The sequence below is a fragment of the Aythya ferina genome (assembly GCF_964211825.1).
Source record: "Aythya ferina genome assembly, chromosome: 2".
Classification (NCBI taxonomy): domain Eukaryota; kingdom Metazoa; phylum Chordata; class Aves; order Anseriformes; family Anatidae; genus Aythya; species Aythya ferina.
The window spans coordinates 44,497,703-44,518,310 of record NC_140297.1 but is presented as its reverse complement, the minus strand read 5'-3'; the positions used below and the strand labels follow the sequence as shown (position 1 = coordinate 44,518,310).

Here is a 20,608-nt window from a genome sequence, read left to right as displayed (position 1 = left end):
TTAAATCACAATCAATTATTTTACCCACTTCAACCTCCCACCTACTGCTCCAGCTTTTCATTTTACTATCGGGGTGCAGTAAAATCAGATTTTAAGCACGGTGCTGATGCTGCCATCTCCATCTCTTCAAGGAAATCTGCCGTTCATATGCTACTCAGCCAAAATGTGAAAAATAAAAAGCTACCCACGTACACATTTTATCACAGCAACAGATAAATCTATCACAACATCATCCTGATAGACAATAAAATGCAAAAAAGGACCGGGGAGGTTTACAGCAGTTTAATGAAAGCTCTCGTACCAAACCTTTAACTCAAACTTACAGACAGAGTTATTGGAAAAAAAAAAATAACTTACAGTGAAAAAGCTGATGAGAATTGCCCACCTAGCCACAGAATTAACTGCGGATTAACGCTGTGCTTAGATACTCACGACACAATAGAAACAAATTCAAATCACGACCGAGGTACACACGATTCGCTTCCATTCTGTTTTCAATTACACATGTTCATCGCGTAATCTGACCCCTGGAAGTCCTCCGAAGAACAGTTTTCTTTGAACACTCACGGGAAATAAATACCATGGAAAGAACACACACGCACACACACAGAGTGCAATCAGATGGACGCTCAGGCACTGGTACAGCCTAGTCCTCTCGAGCCCTCTACAAAGTAGGTTTTTAGACCACGGGTGGAGCGGAGAGCAGGACAGAGCTGTCCAGGTAGAGCTCCAGGTTATGTACTACACAAGAGCACATCTGCAAAAGGTCCCAGGAGATTTTTGTTGAAGATGCAGCGTATCCACACCAGGTATATGGTGAAGGGCTTAATGTTTTCTGAGAAGGTGTGATTCTGATGGGACAATATATAAGGCATGTAAGTGTTTTCCCCTTGCTCTTGTATCCACACTTCGTATTTCACTTCTCTGACCTTCAGATACTTGAGGTTCCAGGGGATCTGCCAGGACACAGAAAGCTTGGCTTCACTCGTGCCCTGGACGGAGGCTTGACACTTGGCATCCCTCACCTTGCCGGGGTAGAGGCCCCCAGCCCACTTCTGCTTCTTGGGCCCAGGCTTAGACTTCACAGCCTGCCTGATGACCTGGAGGAGGGCAGGGATGTCCACCTTGGTGTCCTGGTAGGCACGGAACAGCCACTCGGGGTTGCGGCAGCAGAGGTGCCGCGGCACCTCGGTGCTCCTCATGATGCGCTCCTGCTCAGCTTTGTCCAGGTGAGCAATCCCCCCCTGGTCCCAAGGCCTGTCGGGGTAGGTGACGGTGTCTTCCCTGGCGGTGTTCTGCCAGGCGACGTACTGCAGGTCCATGCCGGGAAGGGTCGCCAGGGTTTTGTACGGGGTGTAGTGCTCGGGGTTGATGGCGTAAGGGAAGAGCTCCACCACCGCGGCCCCTCTGGGCAGGAAGAGCGAGGTGACTAGCTGGGCCCCGTGCATGCTGACCAGCATGGAGGCGTTGCTGATCAGCCGGACGATGTCAGAGAAGGAATGCTCCTCCAGAGAGACGGTGATGGTTTTCATCTGAAACTCCTGGGCCAGCGCCAGGATTAGTTCCGCCTCGTTGAGGATCAGCCTGTTGATCGTTCGGCTGAACACCACGATGTACTCCTCACCGGAGCTCTCCTCCAGGCTGACGTTCAGCTTCTGCATCAGGAATTTGGTGAACTGCCTGATCTCGTTGCCGGAAACCAAGATGTTGGCCTTCGGCCCCTGCGGCTGGACAAAGCCGTACTGGTACCAGGTGGTGATTTTGGACAGCCCCACGTAGGATTTGGTAAAGCAGAGGAGCCTGCCCAAGGTTTTCAGCTGCTCCCTGAGGAGCGGCTGCTTGTTACTCAGTAACTTGTAGAGGTCAAAGTGAGCGCCTTCGCTCCACCCTTCCATGAAGAAGAGCCGCGCCTCCGCACCCAGGTCACTGAACTGCTGCATGGTGTAATAGATGGGGAGGAGGTCGTCGTGGAAGACGTGCATCAGGTTGTCTGGGTTGAACCTGTTGGCGATCAGCGCCACGTCGGGCACGAAGACCGGCTTCGGCATAAACTTCAGAGCGGCGGCAGGCAGCTCCACGAAGTTGAAGTACTGCGTGTTGTGGTCTTCCACCGAGGAGAGGTCGAGCAGAGCGGGCTGGAAGCGCCGGGAGCCCAGGTTGGGCAGCATGACCGAGGCGTTGCTGTGGAAGTAGATGAACTCCTCGGCCTCGGTGGAGTAGCAGAGGGACTGGAAGCGGCAGAGGCGGTCGGTGTGCATCCTGCCCGTGCACACCATCCTGGTCCCGTCCTCCAGCAGCGCCTGGAGAGCCGCCTGGTAGTCGATCTGCACCTGAGAGAGCTCCTGGGACTGGCGCGTGAGGACCAGCTCCTCCTCGACCAGGAAGGCATGCTCTCGCAGCTTGATGTACTTCCACAGCAGGGCAGCGAGGACAGACACGAGCAGGGCGTTAAACACCGCCGCTATGTTCATTCTGGAGCTGGCTCCTAGCAGGACGACAGGCGGGGAAGGCGACGGGGAGGGAGCACATCATCAGCACCCCTTGGCATGGTGAAGGCAAAGGCCTGTGGGAGATAAAAGAAGACAGGAACCATTTAAGCATCAGGTTTACAGGCTTACTGTAATTCATATTTTATGGACTACGCGAGAGGGTTTAGGCTTTTTTCTGCGTTTTTTCCCCTTTTTTTTTTTGCAGAGCAGTCCAGGAGCCAGAGGAAAGACAACCTCTGGGCCACTCACAGAGGACTTGGGTGAGCCAGCTCCTTTTCCTGGTCCTTGTGCCCAGCCAGCTTTATCCAGCTCTGCCTCTCGCCTCAGCTGTAGCTAGCAGCAGGTAACAGCAGCACGAGGAGCATCGCCAAGGGCAGATTTTGATCCACGATTTGACAGGTGAGCTGGTGAACATAATGCTTGGTGTTATTTTACTAGGGGCGAGGGGGGACTTGCAGCTGTTCTCCTGTCCAGAAACACTCCTGGCTTGTGTAAGAGCATCGATTGTATTTTCTGCTGCGAACTTCAGCTGAGGTATCGATCCGCCTACAGTATTCATGGGCTCCAATTTTCATTATGCATCAAGGCTCGCTGCTGGCCAGGCTGGAGATAAAACTGCAGTCACGACTCCTGGGGAGCCGCAGGAAGAGATTTCTCATCGGGACGCCCCGATTAGTCTGTTCCTAATTGCAGTTTTTAAACTCCGAGTAGCAATTTAAACTCCCTTTGATGCAAGTCGGGAGGGAGGGGAAAAAAGCAACGCGCTCTGACATCCCGAGCAGTGGTCCTTTAGGATTTTAACCCAGAGATGCTTGCTCTTACATGCCAGGGAGAAGAGAAGGAGGAGAGGAAGGTGGATTTAGGACAAATGCAAACACTTTTCTACTGCGCAGTTCAGTGGGGTTAAAAGGGATCCCTCCAGCCTGTGGGATCCATCTGAAGGGAGAGCTGGAAACACCCGGGAGACTGAATAACGCCGGAGAAGCGAGCGCTCGCTGCGAGCCATGCAGGCTCGAGCGGTGGTCCCTGGGGAGCTGAGCAACAAATTCATTTCAATTTCGGAGCAGCTGTAACGACTCCAATGAAATAGAAATGAAGTCCACCTCCTCTGGCAAGTGGTCTGAAAAACTGCTTTGTTTAGCAACGCCCTAAAAGCAAGCAGCGAATTTAAGAGGTGCTACTTCAGCCATGGACAAGGAAGGGGAAGGGACACAGAGCAGTCAGGTAGTCATCTGATTATCAGGGCAAGGTCAGCTCCCCCTAAACCATCCCCAAAAGACACTCATCTATCCCATTTTTAATGCTTATCAATCTCTCCTGCCAAGCTGTAGCAATAAAGGCACAAAGGGTTAGCACAGACCCCTTCCCAACATTCAGCCTTAATTTCCTCTGCGGCGATTTAAACCTCATCTTGTCCCGGGTGCAAGTTGCAAGAAATGGCTACAAATGCACAGCTCAGCTTAATAAAAAATAAAAAATCCCCTGCAAGGCCCTCCTCCACCTCCTCCCGGGCTGCAGCTCTCGCCATCACTTCAGCTAAGTGCAAGGAAGTGAATGAGCTTTGGCTGACCAAGTGCCGGGAATAAATATTGAAAGCCAGCAGCGCTGGAGGAATTCATCTCCGCTCCTGCTTCTCGTTGCTGATCCGCGGATCTTGGCTCACGCTGCTTCGCTGAGAGCTGCTTGTGATGCAAGGGAACGGGGGGAAAACAGACAGGAACGGGCTGTCAGGGGCAGAAATGAAGAGAGCATTTCACAGGCACTCAGGGAATGGTCTTGGATCTTTGCTTGTTTCCCCACATTTTTATCATCTGCTCTTTTTACTTGATGCCTGCAGCGAACACCTCGGGGAACTAAAACCTTGGGGAGTGGCAGAACAAGCAGGAGCACGCTGTCCCACCCGCCTGCTCTCAGGAGAAGCTGCAGCAAAGGGGCAGAGGAAAAATAATCCATCTCCAGGTCCCCTGGCTCCTCAGTGTCCCCAGGGTGAAATCAGGCAGTAAGCGCTGCCAGCAGCAGCAGTCCTGGGATGGGAAACGTGCCCAGGAGGCAGCAGGTAGCTCTGCAAGAGGTGAAAGCATTCAGCCCTCCACCTAAAGCGAGCTGCTTCACAGGAAGCTGCCCTCTGGACTTATCCCAGGCACACTTATTAGTTAGGTAAGGAATTAGGAGCAAAGCTACGTTAGTTTAACATTTGTTGACTCCCAGCTCCTTCTCCTGCTCGGCTGGCTTTCCGGTGGGGAAAAAGCAAGGAGTGCCAACGTGACATTTCACACTCCCCCTGCAAAACGTCTCCCGCTCCTTCTCCCGTCCCTGCTGTAGCCGGGGACGTGGTGTATGTAATGCTTGCAGTCTTAAATACCTCCTTCATTCATGCTGAAAGCAGAAGTTGCTAGAAGGCAGCTCTCCTGATCGTGAGGAGGGGGAGTTGGGATCCAAGAACTGGCTTTTCTTCTCATCTCTGTCACAGCTTTCCTGCAGAACCACCAGCAAGTCGATCCCCGCAGCCCGAAAGGCTGTTATCATCTCATTCACTGTATTTGTTTAATGAGATACATACATCTTTCACAGCACACATCGCGTTGCAGAAAGGCTGGTACGCCGAATGATTGATATCCTGGAACATTTCCTTTGTAAAAAGCAACCAAGTGTAGAAAGGCTGACTTTTTTTTTTTTAAAGAACAGGAAAAGAGCCGATTCTTGAAGGGAACAAATGCAGCAGTTAAAGCTACAAATAGCATTAATGAAGCCTGAGACAAAAAGAGGGTATGAAAAATAAGAATACTTTGACTCCATATCCTCGAGTGGAATTTAAGATGAACTAGAACCAGAATAAATAAAACCAAAACATAACAGCAACTGAAAACAACTGCTTCACCAAAAACTTTAGCTGTCTACGGACAGCTGTAACCAAAATTAGGTTGAACTTCAGTTCTTCTGGTACAGCAGTGTAAGGCAGGAACAGGAAGGAAAACTGTAAGCCTTCCACACAAGGAGACGGGGGCTCTGTGCCATGGTCCCTACTGCAAACGTACCTTCAGTATGAGCAGGAGAATACTGGTGGCTACTGCACACCTACCCGTGGTGTTTATGGATGGAAGGATTTACCTTTTTTACCATTTAATTTCACATTCAGTAAGAGCTGGAATAGGAAGAGACTCAGCCTGACTTTCAGGTTGATTAGAAGCCATGAATTTAACATTTGTTGACCCCGCTGTCTTGACCTACAAGAGGACAGGTAATAAAATGGTAATTCCAACAGCACGCAGCCAATACTTGGAAGTAAACCACAGAACTAAGCTAAAAGTAGGAAACGATGAAGAATACTTCTTGGGCTTTTAAGAACCACTTTTCTACACTCTCTTCTCCAGCCAGGAGAGTACTAAATCCCTTCCAGAAGCAAAATGAACCCCAATCAAGAGAAAATTCCCCCAAGTAAGATGCATTTCTGATGAAGATAAACAAGGTTGAGGTGGGAGGACAAAAATGAGCTAATAATAATAATAATAATAATAATAATAATAATAATAATAAAGTATTTCCCTCAGCCCCCAAGTCTTTGCTTTCATCCACAGCTAAAGATGACACCTGAAGGTACTCAAAAAACCCACGGCCAGCCAGAGGGGGAAGCTTAGCAGACAGAGCTCATTTCAGCTGATCTCTGCACATCCGAGTATCCTACTGAAACCTCCTGGGTTATGTTGGTAACAGCACTGGCATATGAGTAAAAAAAATAAAGATATCCTTCTGTTTGGTCTCTAGCTTTCAGTCTGCAAGCCAGATGTCTTTGTCAATAAGAAAAATGTGTTGGAGAGCAGTAGTTTTACCTGAATCCAGTGGTCCACCGACAGCAAAGACTGAGTGGGGGCGGCTGAGGGTAAAATTTACAAATGCTGCAGAAGTGAATTTAAAAGAACACGAGGCAAAATCCTGGAAGTACCGAACCTGATGAGCCTTAGCCACTCCAGCCATGCCTTTGGGCTTTAGATGCAACTTGTTATTCCTCTGTATCCCTTCTTTCCTCCTCCTCTGAGGGGCAGAGTACTGGTGTTATTTGGATACTGGGACCGGTGCTTAGCAGCACGCACAGCCTGAGCTCTCCCCGTGTCCCTCCAGCACGGTCCTGAGGCCACCCCTGGGTGCTACAAATTGTGAGCAGGGGCCAAAAAGACCGGGAGCACAGCTGAGCCAGGAAGAGCAGTGCAAATCTTGGTTACCACAGGCTCTACAGTATCGTATCTTTAGGGGAGAGTGAAGAGAAATTAAAATAAATCCATCCCAAAGCAGCCACTGCCCAGCAAGAAACCTATTTCTGAAAACCCACAGAATTTCGCCCAGCTCGGAGCTGTTTTTCCCCATGAGACTTTTGTTTAAAGCGACAGAGCGAGCCACCGGCCAGACAAAGAGGGGCCACAAAGACCTGGATTACAAAAGGAACTACTGACCTCCTTCCCACGCAGCCACGGCCACCGAGTAAAGGTTTGGAGTGAAGCGTGCGAGGAGGCAGAGTGCAAGCACATGCTGGACCCCCCCCCAAAAGTACACTGCAGCCAGGAGAGCTGAGAGAGCTGAATTCAGAACCACGCAGCAAGCAGAGCACAGTTACAGCAGCACCCGGCGCAGAAAGACATCATTTCAGGGTGTTTTTAGCCCTGGAAGCAGTACCGCTGGCAGGTCAGTGTTTCAGCACATGCACGCATACCTGGTGTTGCTAAATAAAAGGAAAGGCTATCCGCTGCTGCCCCTCTTTCACAGGAGGAAGGACAAAAGAAGACACCTTAAAGCTACGTTTTGCACGGGAACGAGCACTCCCCACTCCTCTTCTTTCCCTGCTACCAGAAAGAAAGAAAGGAAAAAAAAAAAAATGCATCCACCAGCTCCCGGCACGGCAACCCGGGCACCATCTGCATCCCCGGCTACCTTTCTCCCCCAGGTCTGAGCATGCTCCGTGTGTGCCGGCGGTGTCCTCTCGCTCCAGCTGGCTCACCCCAATTTGTTAGCCTCCCGGAGGTCAGCCTTGCATGCAGGATGATTTGCTGCAGTGCTCCTGCAAGTCCCCAAAGGGCGGCCGCGCTGGAACCGACAGCCCCGCAGAGCAGAGCCAAGCACGTCCCGGGAGGTGGACGGACAGCACATGGGTGTGGGGACATTAATTTTAGAAACACTGCTTTTAGGTATTATTAATGCCCCTTTTGGGGTATTATTAATGCTGGAGGACAAAACAATAGGAGAAAAATGCCCCTTGCTTGAGGATGCGAAAGCCATCCCGCATGCTTTCTAGCAATTCCCTTGGCACCGGGGAAGCAATTTCCTAGCTGTGATGGTCAGCAAATGGCTCAGTATTGAGCAGCGTCGTCAGTGCCCTCCTTCAGAGCTCGAGGGAAGCGTCATTTTGCAATGAAGTTATCCTTTACGGTGGACACGGTAATTCCTGAACGCAAAGGCACTGAAATGAGCTGGGTTTTTAAGAGAGCGTCTGCCTGCATCCACGCTGAAGGTCACTGAAGTGCCTGACACCAGCCTCAGCAGCACAGCTTGAACCCGTGGGGACCTGGGGTTTCCGAGTGCCAGTTAAAAGCCAGATACAGGAGAAAAATAAGCTGCAAGAAACAAAGAACCAACCCAAATGGCGTTCTGCAAAAATCGACAGAAGATTCTTCACAAAGCCAGACCTTCAGAAACGAGCCTGCCAGCACGGCGAATAAACAGAACGGCGGCATCTACTAAAGTAGGGCACCACGGAAATAAAACAGACGTTTTCTCATCTCCTGCTCGGGAGTGCCATTTTTACACCCCTGCCTTCTCCGCACAGAACGAGCAGAACGGTTCTGGCCAACTTGGAAACATTATAAACCGCTAGGATTACGAGGACAAGGTGCCATCAACTCCAATTTTCCAGGCCTGTGCCACCTCAAGGAGGGCTCTGAACTCCAGCACGAGCTATAATAACTGATTGTTAATTACTACAACACTCTAAGTGTGGCAGTCCCGAGCTCTTTCCAAATAATCAGCACCCCCAGCCTGCTGCAAGTCAGCTCTGCGCCAAGGCAACCTATTCAAACCTCACCGAAGAGCTGGCTAAATATTTAATGCACCTCAAAAGTTGCAACCTCCAAAAAAAAACAGCACCACACAAGAAAATGAGTTAACATTTTGGAACTCCTACGAAGCCATACAGAATGACCCAAACTCATCAAGCCAGCCCAGAAGTCTGAATAGACCCCTCTGGGTGTAGGACTGACAAACAACAGGTAAATTGGTACCTACTGAACCTTTGCCTTGCACGTGATGTGGTGCAGGGGTGCCTGCGTCACTCTGACTTACGACATTTATTATTTATGGGCCTAGAAGCATGCTCTGGAAGGAATTGTTCTTCCTGCAGTGCTTTTCAACCAAAAGTACAGCTCAGTTTGAAAGCACAACAAAAAATAATGCCTGAGCTGGCAACAAAAGCCTTTGTACGAATAAACAGGCAAGGCAAGAAGCGTTGCATTTTTGTATACTGAGAAGATCAGGACGCCACGCTCGGAGGACAACATTTTGATTCTGCAGAAGGCAGAGCTAAAACTGATGTCAAAAGGACCAGGGCTTCAGCCAGTCACTTAAAAACCCACTACAATACATTTTGACAAGGGGAAAGGTGTTTTCTGAAGAGTAACTCAGTGTCCAAAGCCCATTCTGCTCAACTGCTTCAAACAGGACACATTCCCAGGCTTACAGGAGATGTCAGATGCAAATTTTACACCTTCACAAACCTAACACTGATGCAAGGATGATCAAACATTTCATACGTACACACTTAGGTTATACATCTCTACATCAGCCTGAAAAAATCACAGATATTTATTCTTCTCCTTCATAGGCACGTGAATATTTTACATATATAATGCATGAACCTGTCAGGGAAAGGTACACCAGCTCGTGACTGCTTGAAATTAGACAGTGCTGCTATGGTTTTGGGAAAGTGAAGGGCCTCACCATGGTGTTCCCACTGCCTGTTCAATGTTTTTGCTCAGGCAGTGGTGAGACCATCTGCCCTCTCTCAGACTAGACTTCAATATTAGGCCTTTATCACCACAACATCACCTAAGAAACAGGCTTCCCAGTTTAAAGAAGTAAAGAGTGAAATTGGCAAAGAGATCAAAACCAAACAGCTCTTGAAAGGAAAAATATCTCTGAACGTGAACATCTTAGGTGGGAGGTTGAGGTATACAACAGGAGAGGAGTAACAGAGAACTAAAACTCGCCTTTTAGGCCAAGGCCTGAATTCTCAGGCACTTTGATGGATATGTAGGAGGAACACATCTAACAGCCACGTGGAAGGATCTGAAGGACAGGGGTTAAGATCTCCGGGCATTTCAGTGCCTTGGCTGGGTTATGCACTCGTTTGTAGGCGGGCTGCCCTTGTCCCAGTGCCGACGAGCACATCTCTGCTCACCAGCAGGACGGCAGCAGGACCCTTCCCTGCAGCTGCCTTTGCCCTGAGCTTCTTCTGCCTGCTAAGTTCAGAGGCTTTGTGTGTTTCTAACAACCCTGGGGAACCAAAAGCCACAAAACAAAGGTATGGTGCTTCACAGAAAGAGCTCCAGAAGGAGGTCGGAGCTTGGATCCCCGCCAGAGCGTGTGCTTCAGTCAGCCAGGCCCTGACCAGCGCCTGGGGGTGCCTCGCACAGCAGGAACCTAGCTCAGAGCCAAGGCAACGAAGAATCTAAATCAAATCAGGGGAAATGGAAAGATTTACTGCCATTTTGAGTCCCCAAATGGCAAGGAGATCATTTTATGTCCAACACCCCCTTCAGGCCCACCTGCACAGCACAGCCTGCTGTTCTAACGGGAAGCTGCCAGCACGTACCCCAACCCCGTATGATTGCAGCGTCACATGAACAGCTGGCAGGAGCACAGCACCACTGGATATCCCCCCCCCTTTAGCATAGCCATTTCGGCTGGTGCTCTGGGAGCATAAAACATGCCCGTCCTGGGCTGGCAGCACATCCTGGAGGCGCCGATATTCACAAGACGACTCCGAACAGCGCGCGAGATCTCATCCATCACCTCAAGCACCTTGGAGCAGAAAGAGGGAGTTATCTGACAGCACGGGCCACAGGCCTGAAAAATAGCTTCTGGCCACTCTAAAGGCTTCCCCCAAATTGTTTTTTGATGAGTACTTAAATACCCAGCTCTGATTGTCCCTGTGGAAAAGGCCAATCCTTACCTCGTCTCTCATCTGCTTACAGTACCATCAGAGGGCCCAGCCGAGCAGCAGCTACTCATGGCTGTGGGCCAGGCACTTACTGCTTCAAACGCTGCTCTGAGGGCTGGCTACTGCTGCTACTGACAAGAGGGAGAGAGGAAAGCAACGTGAATCATCTTTCTCAGCTTCGATGCGAGCCGCCGCACGCAACCGGGGAAGTGTGATGAATACATCGAGCAGCTTGCAGCAAACCATTTTGGGTCCGCCAGGTGCCACACGCAGCAATTCACAGTTCAGTAGCTGGCAGGAACTTCTTCGTGCCCTCGGCAGCCAGAAAATTCATGGAAGGACTGTTGAATCTCGGCTGATTTATCAAGGGCGCAGGAGCAAGAGGAAGAAGTTCAAGCCTGATTTTTCGGCTTGTTTGTTTAAGGCTTCCTGATCCGTTTACTTGAAAGGTGGTTAATTTTCGCCCCGTAAATCCCACCAGCATATCAATTTGTCATTCCCCTGCAGCCCTCCTTCCCACCCCACCTCTGTGAAGGTTACAGCAGCCACATAAATAGCTGGGATGATATTTAATACAAACAAGAGTGTGAACACTTTCTGATATAAAGCAGAAAGCATCTGTTGGGAGGGGAACCTTCATCGATGGGACAATCCTTACCCTGCCCTGCTGCAGTAGCTCATTTCTGCTTCCTTCCCTTCCACTGGCAAGGTCTGCTGCATCTGCTGAGCCAAAGACGTGCATTTGGGAATGAGTATCCCTTAAAATAATAATTGAAGGGGCAACCTGACTGACTCAGAGAAGGGCAGCATAAGCTTAATAAACCAACTGCTGTTTAAAACAGCTGCATTTAGAAGCACCTGTTGCTGATGTACAGCTCTGGACCCCCGTGAATACATTCGTGAAGCCAAGCAGAGCAGTCTTTCAGCTCCTCTGCACTGTGTTTCAAGACATCAAGGGCACTGCAAGCAGCATCCTACATCAGGACGTGCTTCCCCACCTCTAGACTTCTGCGAGCATCGCTGCTGACGCGGCCGTTCCCTGCAGAAGCTGTCAAGCCCTTCCAAAAGCCCTGCAGCAGCACCCCCAGCACGGGGAGGGTAAATATATATATAAAGCACCCAAGTCAGAGGCTAAGCATTGACTAAAAAACAGCCATTTCAGTGACTGACTCAATTCTACACAAAATAACCAGTTTCTTTACCGTCAAGGAGACAAAACACACTAAAATAAAACCCTTCTTCTCCAACTGATTTGAATGCATTCGATGCTTAAAGACAAGCATGCATTGAAGAGCCCTGGGCTGCAACGGGACAAAGATATGCACATAAATTAAGCAAGGACTAACAGCGCTTTTTGAATAATGATGTGACTTTGTGACCTCTGTGCTAAATATGTATAAATGTATACACACGTCCATATGTATATGGGTATAATATGCAAGTATGAATAGTAGAAAGTTCATAGAAAAGTTTACAATTCATATACAGAGTATATATTGCTCTGAAGTTTGTGTCTGCATTAAAAAATGATTAATACTCAGCTTTATAAATTTAAAGAAATTTATTCTGATAAGCTGTTAGCTTTCCAGCTTATGTTTTATACCCGTGGCACAACTGTAACCCAGTCAGAAGCCAAGAAGCAGTGAAGCTGCATATAAGCATGTGTGAAGCTGTCCCAGATAACCTTACAGGAGGAAGGGGAGAGCAACTCGAGCCTTCATTTTCTATTAACTCTCAGGTCTCTGCATGAACATGAGCAATAACCGAAATATTAAAGAACTAAGAGCCAGAAGCAAGGAACACGGGTATGAACAAATCATTAAAAAGTGGTTAAGTACCAAGGGCCCTAACTTAGCTATGGGCAGTAAAAATATACGCACAAGAAACCACCTCACGTCTCCTCAAAATGAATCTGGTCGTATACTTTTAGTGCTGAGTAAGTGCCTGCCTCAGCGAGACACCAGTGTCTCTGTTCGAAGGGACAGTATTTCATCTGTGCTCGGAGGCCTGACAACCTATTTACCCAGGTGCTTCTCTCCCTCTTCCTAAAAGAGGAAATTACAAAGCAAATTAACTTCTGGGCACCTTTTTTTATTTTACAGCCCTCCTCGTCTCCTCTCCCTTCACTCCTCCCATCCACTGGAATGATGAAGAAAATTGTCTGAAGTGGTCTTCCGAACAGCCAGCAGCTGAAAAAGGAGTTCCTGGATCCAGCTGCCTCGAGGAGTCCAGCTGCCAAGGGCTCTCCAAAGCTCTGTTTCAATTCTGTATGGCAGAGTAAAATGCCAGGGGGAGAGGAGGACGCTTGCACGGGTGTTTTGAAGGGTGAAGTCAAAATATTTGATGGTGGAAAAAGGGAAATGTCAACAGGTTCAGGTGTAAAAATTGTGCAGCATGGATTGCTGTGGGTATGACAAAGCAAGCTTTGCTGTGGGAGACAGTCAAATGGCAGTGAAAGCTGCAGGTGAGATGGGAAAAGTTGGAGAAATGCTTCAGCTGTTAGTGGAAAGCTTTAAGAGCTGAAGGGACAAATTACTGAGCTCCCCATTTACACAGCATTTCTAAGGAAAACCTCAAAGTTAAGCCCAGTCAATTGTACTTAAACTGAGGTGTGTTTCTCTCACAAACATAAATACAACAAGCAAATAAAAAGAGAATATAGAAGACACGAGACTAGAATAAAGGGAAGAAAGAAAAGAAATGGGTAAGAAAGCAAAAGAAGACCCACTTGACAAAGGATGTACACCTGAAAAACATGCAACCTTCAAGGACTGCTACAGAGAAAAAATACAAGAGTGGGAGATTATCTTTTTGATCTATATTTATCAGTAAAACACCAAGGGATTTCCAGTCATGACCCGAGGACCGCAGAAAGCAAAGAAAATCGCTTAAAACACGGGAGATGGATATGAGAATTGCAGTGCCAGCTGCAATGTTGCAGGACCAGTCAGAGGTAATTCAGGGAAAATAAATGATGCTATAAAATCAGCGCATCAGAAGTCAGCTCCCATCTCTCTTCTGGAGTCTCAAGGACACAAGAAGGATGACATCTACCTCAGCACCCCAAAAATAAATAAATCAGCAATAAAAACATTTCCATTTGAACCTGCAAATGACATCTCCCCTCCCGGTTAGAATCAAGCTCAAACCAAGCAGGAAGGGGACAGGCAGCTTCACTCCGACAGGAGCACGCAGGCAGCATCCAGAGCAGAGAACACACTGCTTCCTTCCTCGGGAAGGGAACGCGCCGTGGAATTCAAAACAGCAAGAAACATGTTATGAAAATGAACGAGGGTGGAGAAGAGAAAGCTCCAGTCTCTTCCAATGTTTCAGCCCCAGTGTGCTGAGCCAGCCTACCGCTGCCAGGGCGCTCTGCTCGTGGTTAGCAGGCATGGGTAGGGCATGAAAAGTGAGAAGGGGAAGTGCCCGGGTGCACTGCAGGGTAGCAAACACCAAACCACGAGGGGCTCATCCTCATCAGTCCACGCTATGCAGTCCAGGTCAGCGACGCCCAGGAGAAATATCTGTGCTGCTCCAGGCTGCTCCTCCGGATGGCTGCATGAAGGCTCCTTGCCTTTTCCTCCTTCAATCTGCTAAAACAAATGAGTGAGGGCTTTTTAGCCAGGGCTTTGCCCACCCCACACCGCGTGGTGCCAGGTGGATGTACCCCCAGGGGAAGCAATGCTCGTGCTGAGATTTCAGCGCGTGCTTCGCTCCCCTGAAAGTGCCGGATCAGCACCTTCAATCACACATCCTCATGGGCCAGGGATTTGCATTCTTCTGCATCTGTGAACTTCCCAGAGCATTTAATTTGTCATCCTGCCGGTGTTAAAGGAAGGCAACGCCGTGCTTGTTTCTCTTGCACCCGCTGCACTGCAGAAAACAACAAAGCAGGTTTCTCGACAGCAAGGTGAAGGACAGTGGTATCCCTTTTCGCCCTCTGATAATTTATCTGCAGAGTACCACCACCAGGCTTGAATGAGGAAAATGGAAAAAGTCTCAAAGGGAGAAGAAGAAAATGTTGGAGAAAGGGATATTTTACTCGCAGCAACAGGAAAAAAAATATCCATTGCAGATCACATGAAAAGAACATTTATATTAAACGAGATCTCAGAAGAACTGACAAGGATAAATCCGTGTGCAGTTCCTTGTATTTCAGCCTAAATATGGAAAACACACATTACGCTGAGTTCACAGAGGGCTTGGTTTTATCAGCACTATTTATACACACGTTCCTGGTTCATTTTAGACATGGTTTATACCGTACACAAGCTATAAAAATGAAATGCATGGCAGTGCAGTTACGTACCAAAGAAACAGGATTAAATCAACAGACCTGAGCACTAACTGATTTTAAAAGACAACAGACCTTTATTTTTTTTTTTACACATTTTTCTAAATTATGTATGGGCCGTGTATCCCTCCAGACAAACGAACACTGATAAATGACGTTCTGTCTCTAGCCAGGCACTTGGAGCAATCTCCACCCTCCCACCTCCCCGTCGCATGAAATAAAGATGAAGCACGGCAGAGCGTCAATCACGCCCCGGCTCCATCCAGCACCTGCCTCTACCTGAACCAACAGAGCAGATGTGTCAAGATTTCCATCAGGATTTGCTATCAGCTGTCCAAATTTCTGCTGTGAGGGACTCAGGTGCTCCCGGAGAGGTTGCTGCCTACCACATGCCCCACACACACATTTAGCATGACGCCAGCCTGCATCCAGCTCTTCCTGCGGGTTTCCCGTGGTGGAACTGCTCTCCTTCCAGATAACTTTTATCTTTTTGCCTGGACGAGTGATTTGGGCTGTGTCTGTGGGCTGAGGCACGTTTAACAGCGCGCTCCACGACCCGGCTGCTCCCCAGCCACACGCCTGCAGGAGCGCTGCCTGCCGCAGCACGAAGCCTGCTGCATGTGCCTGAGCCCACACACCCCATTTCTGACCTTGCTTCATTACCCTTTCCCCAGCGAGCTCGCCCAGAGTTAATTTAATGTGTTTAAGGACTGACGACCAGCCTCAGCTCCCCGCAGCGCTGCCGAACGTGTTGCAAGCAGAGAGTTTGGCTTTATTCCACCTACGGGGTTTCTGCCCGAGCCCACTTACCTTACCCGGCACTCAAAGTACACAGTCGGATATCACAGCAAGACACAGGGGTTGTTCTTCCCTATGTTCACACCCTAGAGTTGCTTATTGCTTTGGCACACGCCGTCTGTCTGCAAAGGTTAGTACCAATGTGCCAAAAGTCCTAGTTAGTTTTACTACAGGATGATTAGGATGTAGAACCACAAAATCAGAGAATATCCCAAGCTGGAAGGCACCCACAAGGATCATCGAGTCCAGCTCCTGGAGTCCAGCACAGGACCACCCAAAAATCAAACCGTATTTCTGACAGCACTGAATTGAACTCCAATTTAGGATATCAGGGCTCTGATGAAAACTGAAGCATTAAAAAAAGAGGGACTGGGGAAGTACTGAAGAGTAACAGAAGGAAAGGCAGCAATTTAAATAAGTGTGAGGGTGCCTACAGATGGAGAGTTAAGGTCATATGAAAATTGAGAAACCCAGCAAAAAAAGATCAATGACAAAACTAGGAGTGGACTACAAATCTCCCAAGTGTAATTACAGCACCCTAGGTCCACTTAAATGCACTTGGGTTCAAGTTCATTCATTCCCCTTCCTTCGTTTAAAAAAAGCCAACCACAGGCACCACAAATGAAACGCCACCGATCAAAAGCAACCAAGGCTGCATTTTTAGGGTTAACTCCGCCCCTCTCCTCTTCCTCTCGGGCTTCCAGCTTCCCATCTCAGGGCTGTCAGCAGTTGTCAGCACATCATACGAGCATACGATATCACTTGAGAGGCAATACACCAGAATACCTAGATGTGACAGCAGCAAATTCCGCCAGATGGTCTTGGGTCACATCCACTGATTAAAAAAAAAATAATAATAAAAAAGGAGAAAAACACACACAGAAGAAAACAACGCCCTCCCCAACAGAACTTCTGAAGCAAAAAAAATAAATTTGGTGTATGTACCATTTCCCCTTTTGTCCTATCCACGCTGGCAGAAGAGATGCACAAGAGCTCCACCTCTTGTCCTCACCAGCTTCTCCTGTCACCAACACCAACCCGTGTATTTCATCCTCCTTCCCTAAGAAGAAGACATCTAAATAAAGCTGTCACCCCATGAAAAGGCAGAATGTACCAGTAACAAAGGTGCCTTCCACCTGAGAAAACTCTTAGTGTTTTGGGCACCAGGTCCTGCTCCAGCATCCTCACTGTCTCTACCTACCCTAAACCCAAGCTCTTCACCCTGGATCACTTCCAACCCCACCATCTCCCACCTTACCCAGCTCCTGGTTGCTCTAGCAGGAAGCTCAGACGCTTCCGATTCATGGAGCCTACAAACCCAAAAATCAGTTTCCAACAAGAAACTAGACTGATCATTCCACAGAGGAAAACATTCAGGTAACACCTTTTTAATGGGATGCCCTTTGACACCCAGAAGTTCTTGCACAAACCCTAGACTAAAGATATTTCAAAACATCAAATTTCCACGGACAGCAAACACCACCAACCTGCTCTTTTAATTGTTTTCCACAGAAATACTGTAAAGCTGAAGGCATAAGGATAATACCTATTTAATAGAACTGGTAAAATGTCACCTTCTATTTTGATTTTTTAATTATCGCATTAGCAAAACAAAAATACTGCAAATCAAAGTCCAACAATCAGCTGTTTATTTATTTATAGCCATTTCTGTAGCGCTCATCACCATGGTAACCAGGAACCCTTTTTTTTCCCTTCCTTGTTCAGAAGAAAAGTTGTAATTTGGAAATGTGATCCTCTGATGGCACAGAACCGAGGCCCTATGCTATGGACACTTAAGCAGGTGCTTAAAGTACACAGCCAGACCTAAGTCAAAGGCAGGGGGGTAGAGGAACAGAGATACAAAAAAAAAAAAAAAGAAAAAAGGAAAGGAATGAGGAGCCAGTTAAAAAAGATGGAAAGAGTACAAGGCTCTCCTACGAAAATTCAGTGTACCTAGACCTACAGCAAGTCGTGACCTCCCCGGTGCTTTTTCCTGCCATAACACGTGACTGGTTCACGGAGCACAGTTCAATTAATCAAGAGCGATCAGCAAGTTCCCAATTTATGCCGAAGACACTGGTGAATACTCTCGAGCAAGGATTTCTAAGAGGAGAGCAGCTTACAAATGAGGCTGCAGAGGACTGCCTCTCTTTTGAGAGCGGAGAAGTCAGGAGCCTCACTTTGCTGCTCACTTCTAATTCCTCAGCAATTAGCCATTATCAAATTCCTCCAGAATTAATAGAGCTTTTCAAATGCCATCTGCTTACAAAATATCAAAGAAATGAGTAAACTAGAATATTGCTATTCCATACACCATTATAAAATGAGTTACTAGATACGTCATGCAATTGCAGTTTCTCCCTGATACTCCTGGTGTGCACAAGCACACAACTACTCTTCAGACCCTCAGAAATGATTGAAATTGTCTTTATATTATTTGTCTGGTTGCTTCCCAGCATCTTATGAAAATATTAGAGATTATGCACACACACACACACACAGAATAGTATTTCAGATCCTTTGAAAGCTAATGAACTTCTAATGGGAATTATACAAAAAATAAAAAAGAGGAGATTTTTAACCTGTTGTCATTTTGTTATATAAGAGAAATTATCATCAAGATTTCCCCAAGACACAGGTATCAGAAGAACTGCCTTCAGCTCTGCATGTAGTTTGGTCTTGTCTCTTTGTAAACTGACACTGTCCAAGGCAGTAAAATAAGGAGCGTTTGGCTGCTCCTAACCAAACACATAAATCTTTACGCAAGACTGGTGGTTATTTCATAGTCTTTTAAGCCATTTTCTATATGGGGCAGAAGCCGAGTGTATGACAGGAGGAAAAGTGACAAGTCCCTCATCTGGGAAAGCACCAGCAGGCATTGTTACCAGAGCAGACCAGCTCTTTTAAAGTGGCCCGATGAAGCTATTTTTAAGAACACCTCATAACATCACAGAGGAGAATCTGATCTCCGCAAAGGTGAGCTGTGCAGCTCAGTACCCCTGGGAGGCAGCTAATGAAACCGAAGCTCGTCAGACACAGGCTGCCTCCAGTAATTGGCTTTGAAAACCTGCAGCTTAAATTCCGCCACGCTGAGCTCAGTGCCCTGCTCGCAGCTAGCTCCAGAGCCCAGGGCTGTGTAGCAGGACCGAGTGTGAGCAGCTGCCCTCCTCCTCCTGCTGCACAGCCAGGCACGTCTGGAGGGCAGAGAAAGAAACCTGCTTTCTTCCAGCACCTTGCACCTACCAGTTCTCTGCCAGGACGGGAGAGGCAGCTGCAGGGCAGTGTTGGAGCCGGTGGTGCGCTGACACAGGAGGGAGCACGTCCTGCCACAACCAGCGAAGGTCTAAAAGGAGAAAAAGGAGAGTGCCATGTCACACGTTCACCTAACAAAGTTAGCCAAATGCAAAGTCCCTTAAGCACACCCCCTGGTTTCCTTCAGGAGATGGCTAGCAAAACTGGGGGAGCATCACCCATTTCCACCAAAATCTTTCCTAGCCCCAAAATCTTTCCTATGGACCCACCAACCCATTCTGCTCACCGCCCTGAACCACAACTCTGTTGTGATCCCAGATGACAACCCAAGAAATGAGTGTCCCACGTGGGGGAAGGCAAAATTTTGTCTGTGCAGCCCAGAACCTGTGACCGGGTTTGAGCTGCTCTCCTCTCCAGCACCTTCTTTTCACGATTCCTCCTGCCTCCCACTGCTTCCTAGAAAAAGCTGCTGCTTCGCGGCCCAGATAGGCTTTGGTTGGAGAAGACATTTAAAAAAAAAAGAGCAGGTCTTCTGCTGAGAGAAGCCGTCTGTGGCTCTGTTTATATGAATTAAATGATCACAGAATTGGAGGGGTTGGAAGGGACCTCCAGACATCATCGGGTCCAACCCCCCCGAAATGATAATTTTGCTTGTGGAGGATCTCTAATGCATGTTTTAAAACCCCTCTTGAAGACCTGTTTTAAAACACCTCTTGGATACCTTGCTCTTTTAGCGCAGGTCAGCTCTAAATCCTGCTAAAAACTTTGAGGAACAGGAATTGCACCACGGGGGCTGCGGGCACAGGGAAGCGCTTAAACCAACCGCACTTGGAAAAAAAAAAAAAAAAAAAAAGAAAAGACTTTATAGCAATGGGAACGACAATACCAATGTGTCATGGTAATGAATGAGGGGACGGAGGCGGATCCCACAGCACCCACAGGGGCCAAATTGAGAGGCACCGACGAGCTCCCAAACCCAAACCAGGTGCACCCGGGGTGTGTTCCCCTGGCTTCCCGGGACCCCTCACCCAGCAGCCCGAGGTTTCTCCCTCTCGAGGCTCCACGTCTGACCCAGCCCTGCCCGGATCCCCCGCTTCGTGCCGTGCCGTGCCCTGCTCACCTGTTTTTTGGGGCTGCCACCGAGCCGAGCCGAGCCGAGCCGTGCCGCCCCGACCGCCCCCTCCGGCGGTGGCGGTGGCCCTGGAGATGGCGGCGCATGCCCGCGGCCCGAAGGGCGTTGTGGGGCTTGTAGTGCGCCGCCGCCTCACACAGCAGGCCACACTGCCTGTTCCTTGTGTGTTTTGTTGTGTTTTTTTTTTTTTCTTCTTTTGGCAGCTTTCTGGGGTTTGTGTGGCGCTGCGGGGCTGTTGTGGGTGTTTCTTTCCACAGCAGGTGCCCCCCCTCCTCTGCATTTCTCGGCTCTTCTCTGTGCTAAAGCACAGGGCTGCCCTCTTTATTAAGCATAGCCGGCTTCAAATCCCCCAAAAACCTGATCAGTAACAGGTATCTGTACTACACCAGGGTTCCTTTCCACTGTGGAAAGTGACAGCAGGTCCCACGGCGAGTTTCAGTGAG

The 20,608-nt window shown here is 48.5% G+C and overlaps 1 protein-coding gene across 20 annotated transcripts in view; it reads right to left on the bottom strand.

The window, feature by feature from the left end:
- Nucleotides 1-20,256, bottom strand: part of POMGNT2 (protein O-linked mannose N-acetylglucosaminyltransferase 2 (beta 1,4-)) — a 43,885-nt gene extending 23,629 nt beyond the window's left edge. The window contains exons 1-6 of one of the 20 annotated variants that reach the window (XM_084511692.1): nt 20,154-20,255; nt 19,755-19,860; nt 19,025-19,124; nt 7,192-7,321; nt 2,739-2,893; nt 268-2,563 (exon numbers count right to left, since the gene is read on the bottom strand). In XM_084511692.1, coding sequence (XP_084367818.1) covers nt 735-2,471 — 1,737 coding nt within the window. In that variant the 5' untranslated portion in view covers nt 2,472-2,563; nt 2,739-2,893; nt 7,192-7,321; ... (1 more) ...; nt 19,755-19,860; nt 20,154-20,255 and the 3' untranslated portion in view covers nt 268-734. Of the gene's footprint in view, nt 1-267; nt 2,564-2,738; nt 2,894-4,851; nt 5,865-7,191; nt 7,322-7,409; nt 8,506-13,492; nt 14,563-15,037; nt 16,617-19,024; nt 19,125-19,754; nt 19,861-19,972; nt 19,993-20,153 lie in introns of those variants that run through there. The other 19 variants (XR_014690493.1, XM_084511690.1, XM_084511693.1 and 16 more) reach the window with 19 other exon arrangements.
- Nucleotides 20,257-20,608: the final 352 nt, after the last annotated feature.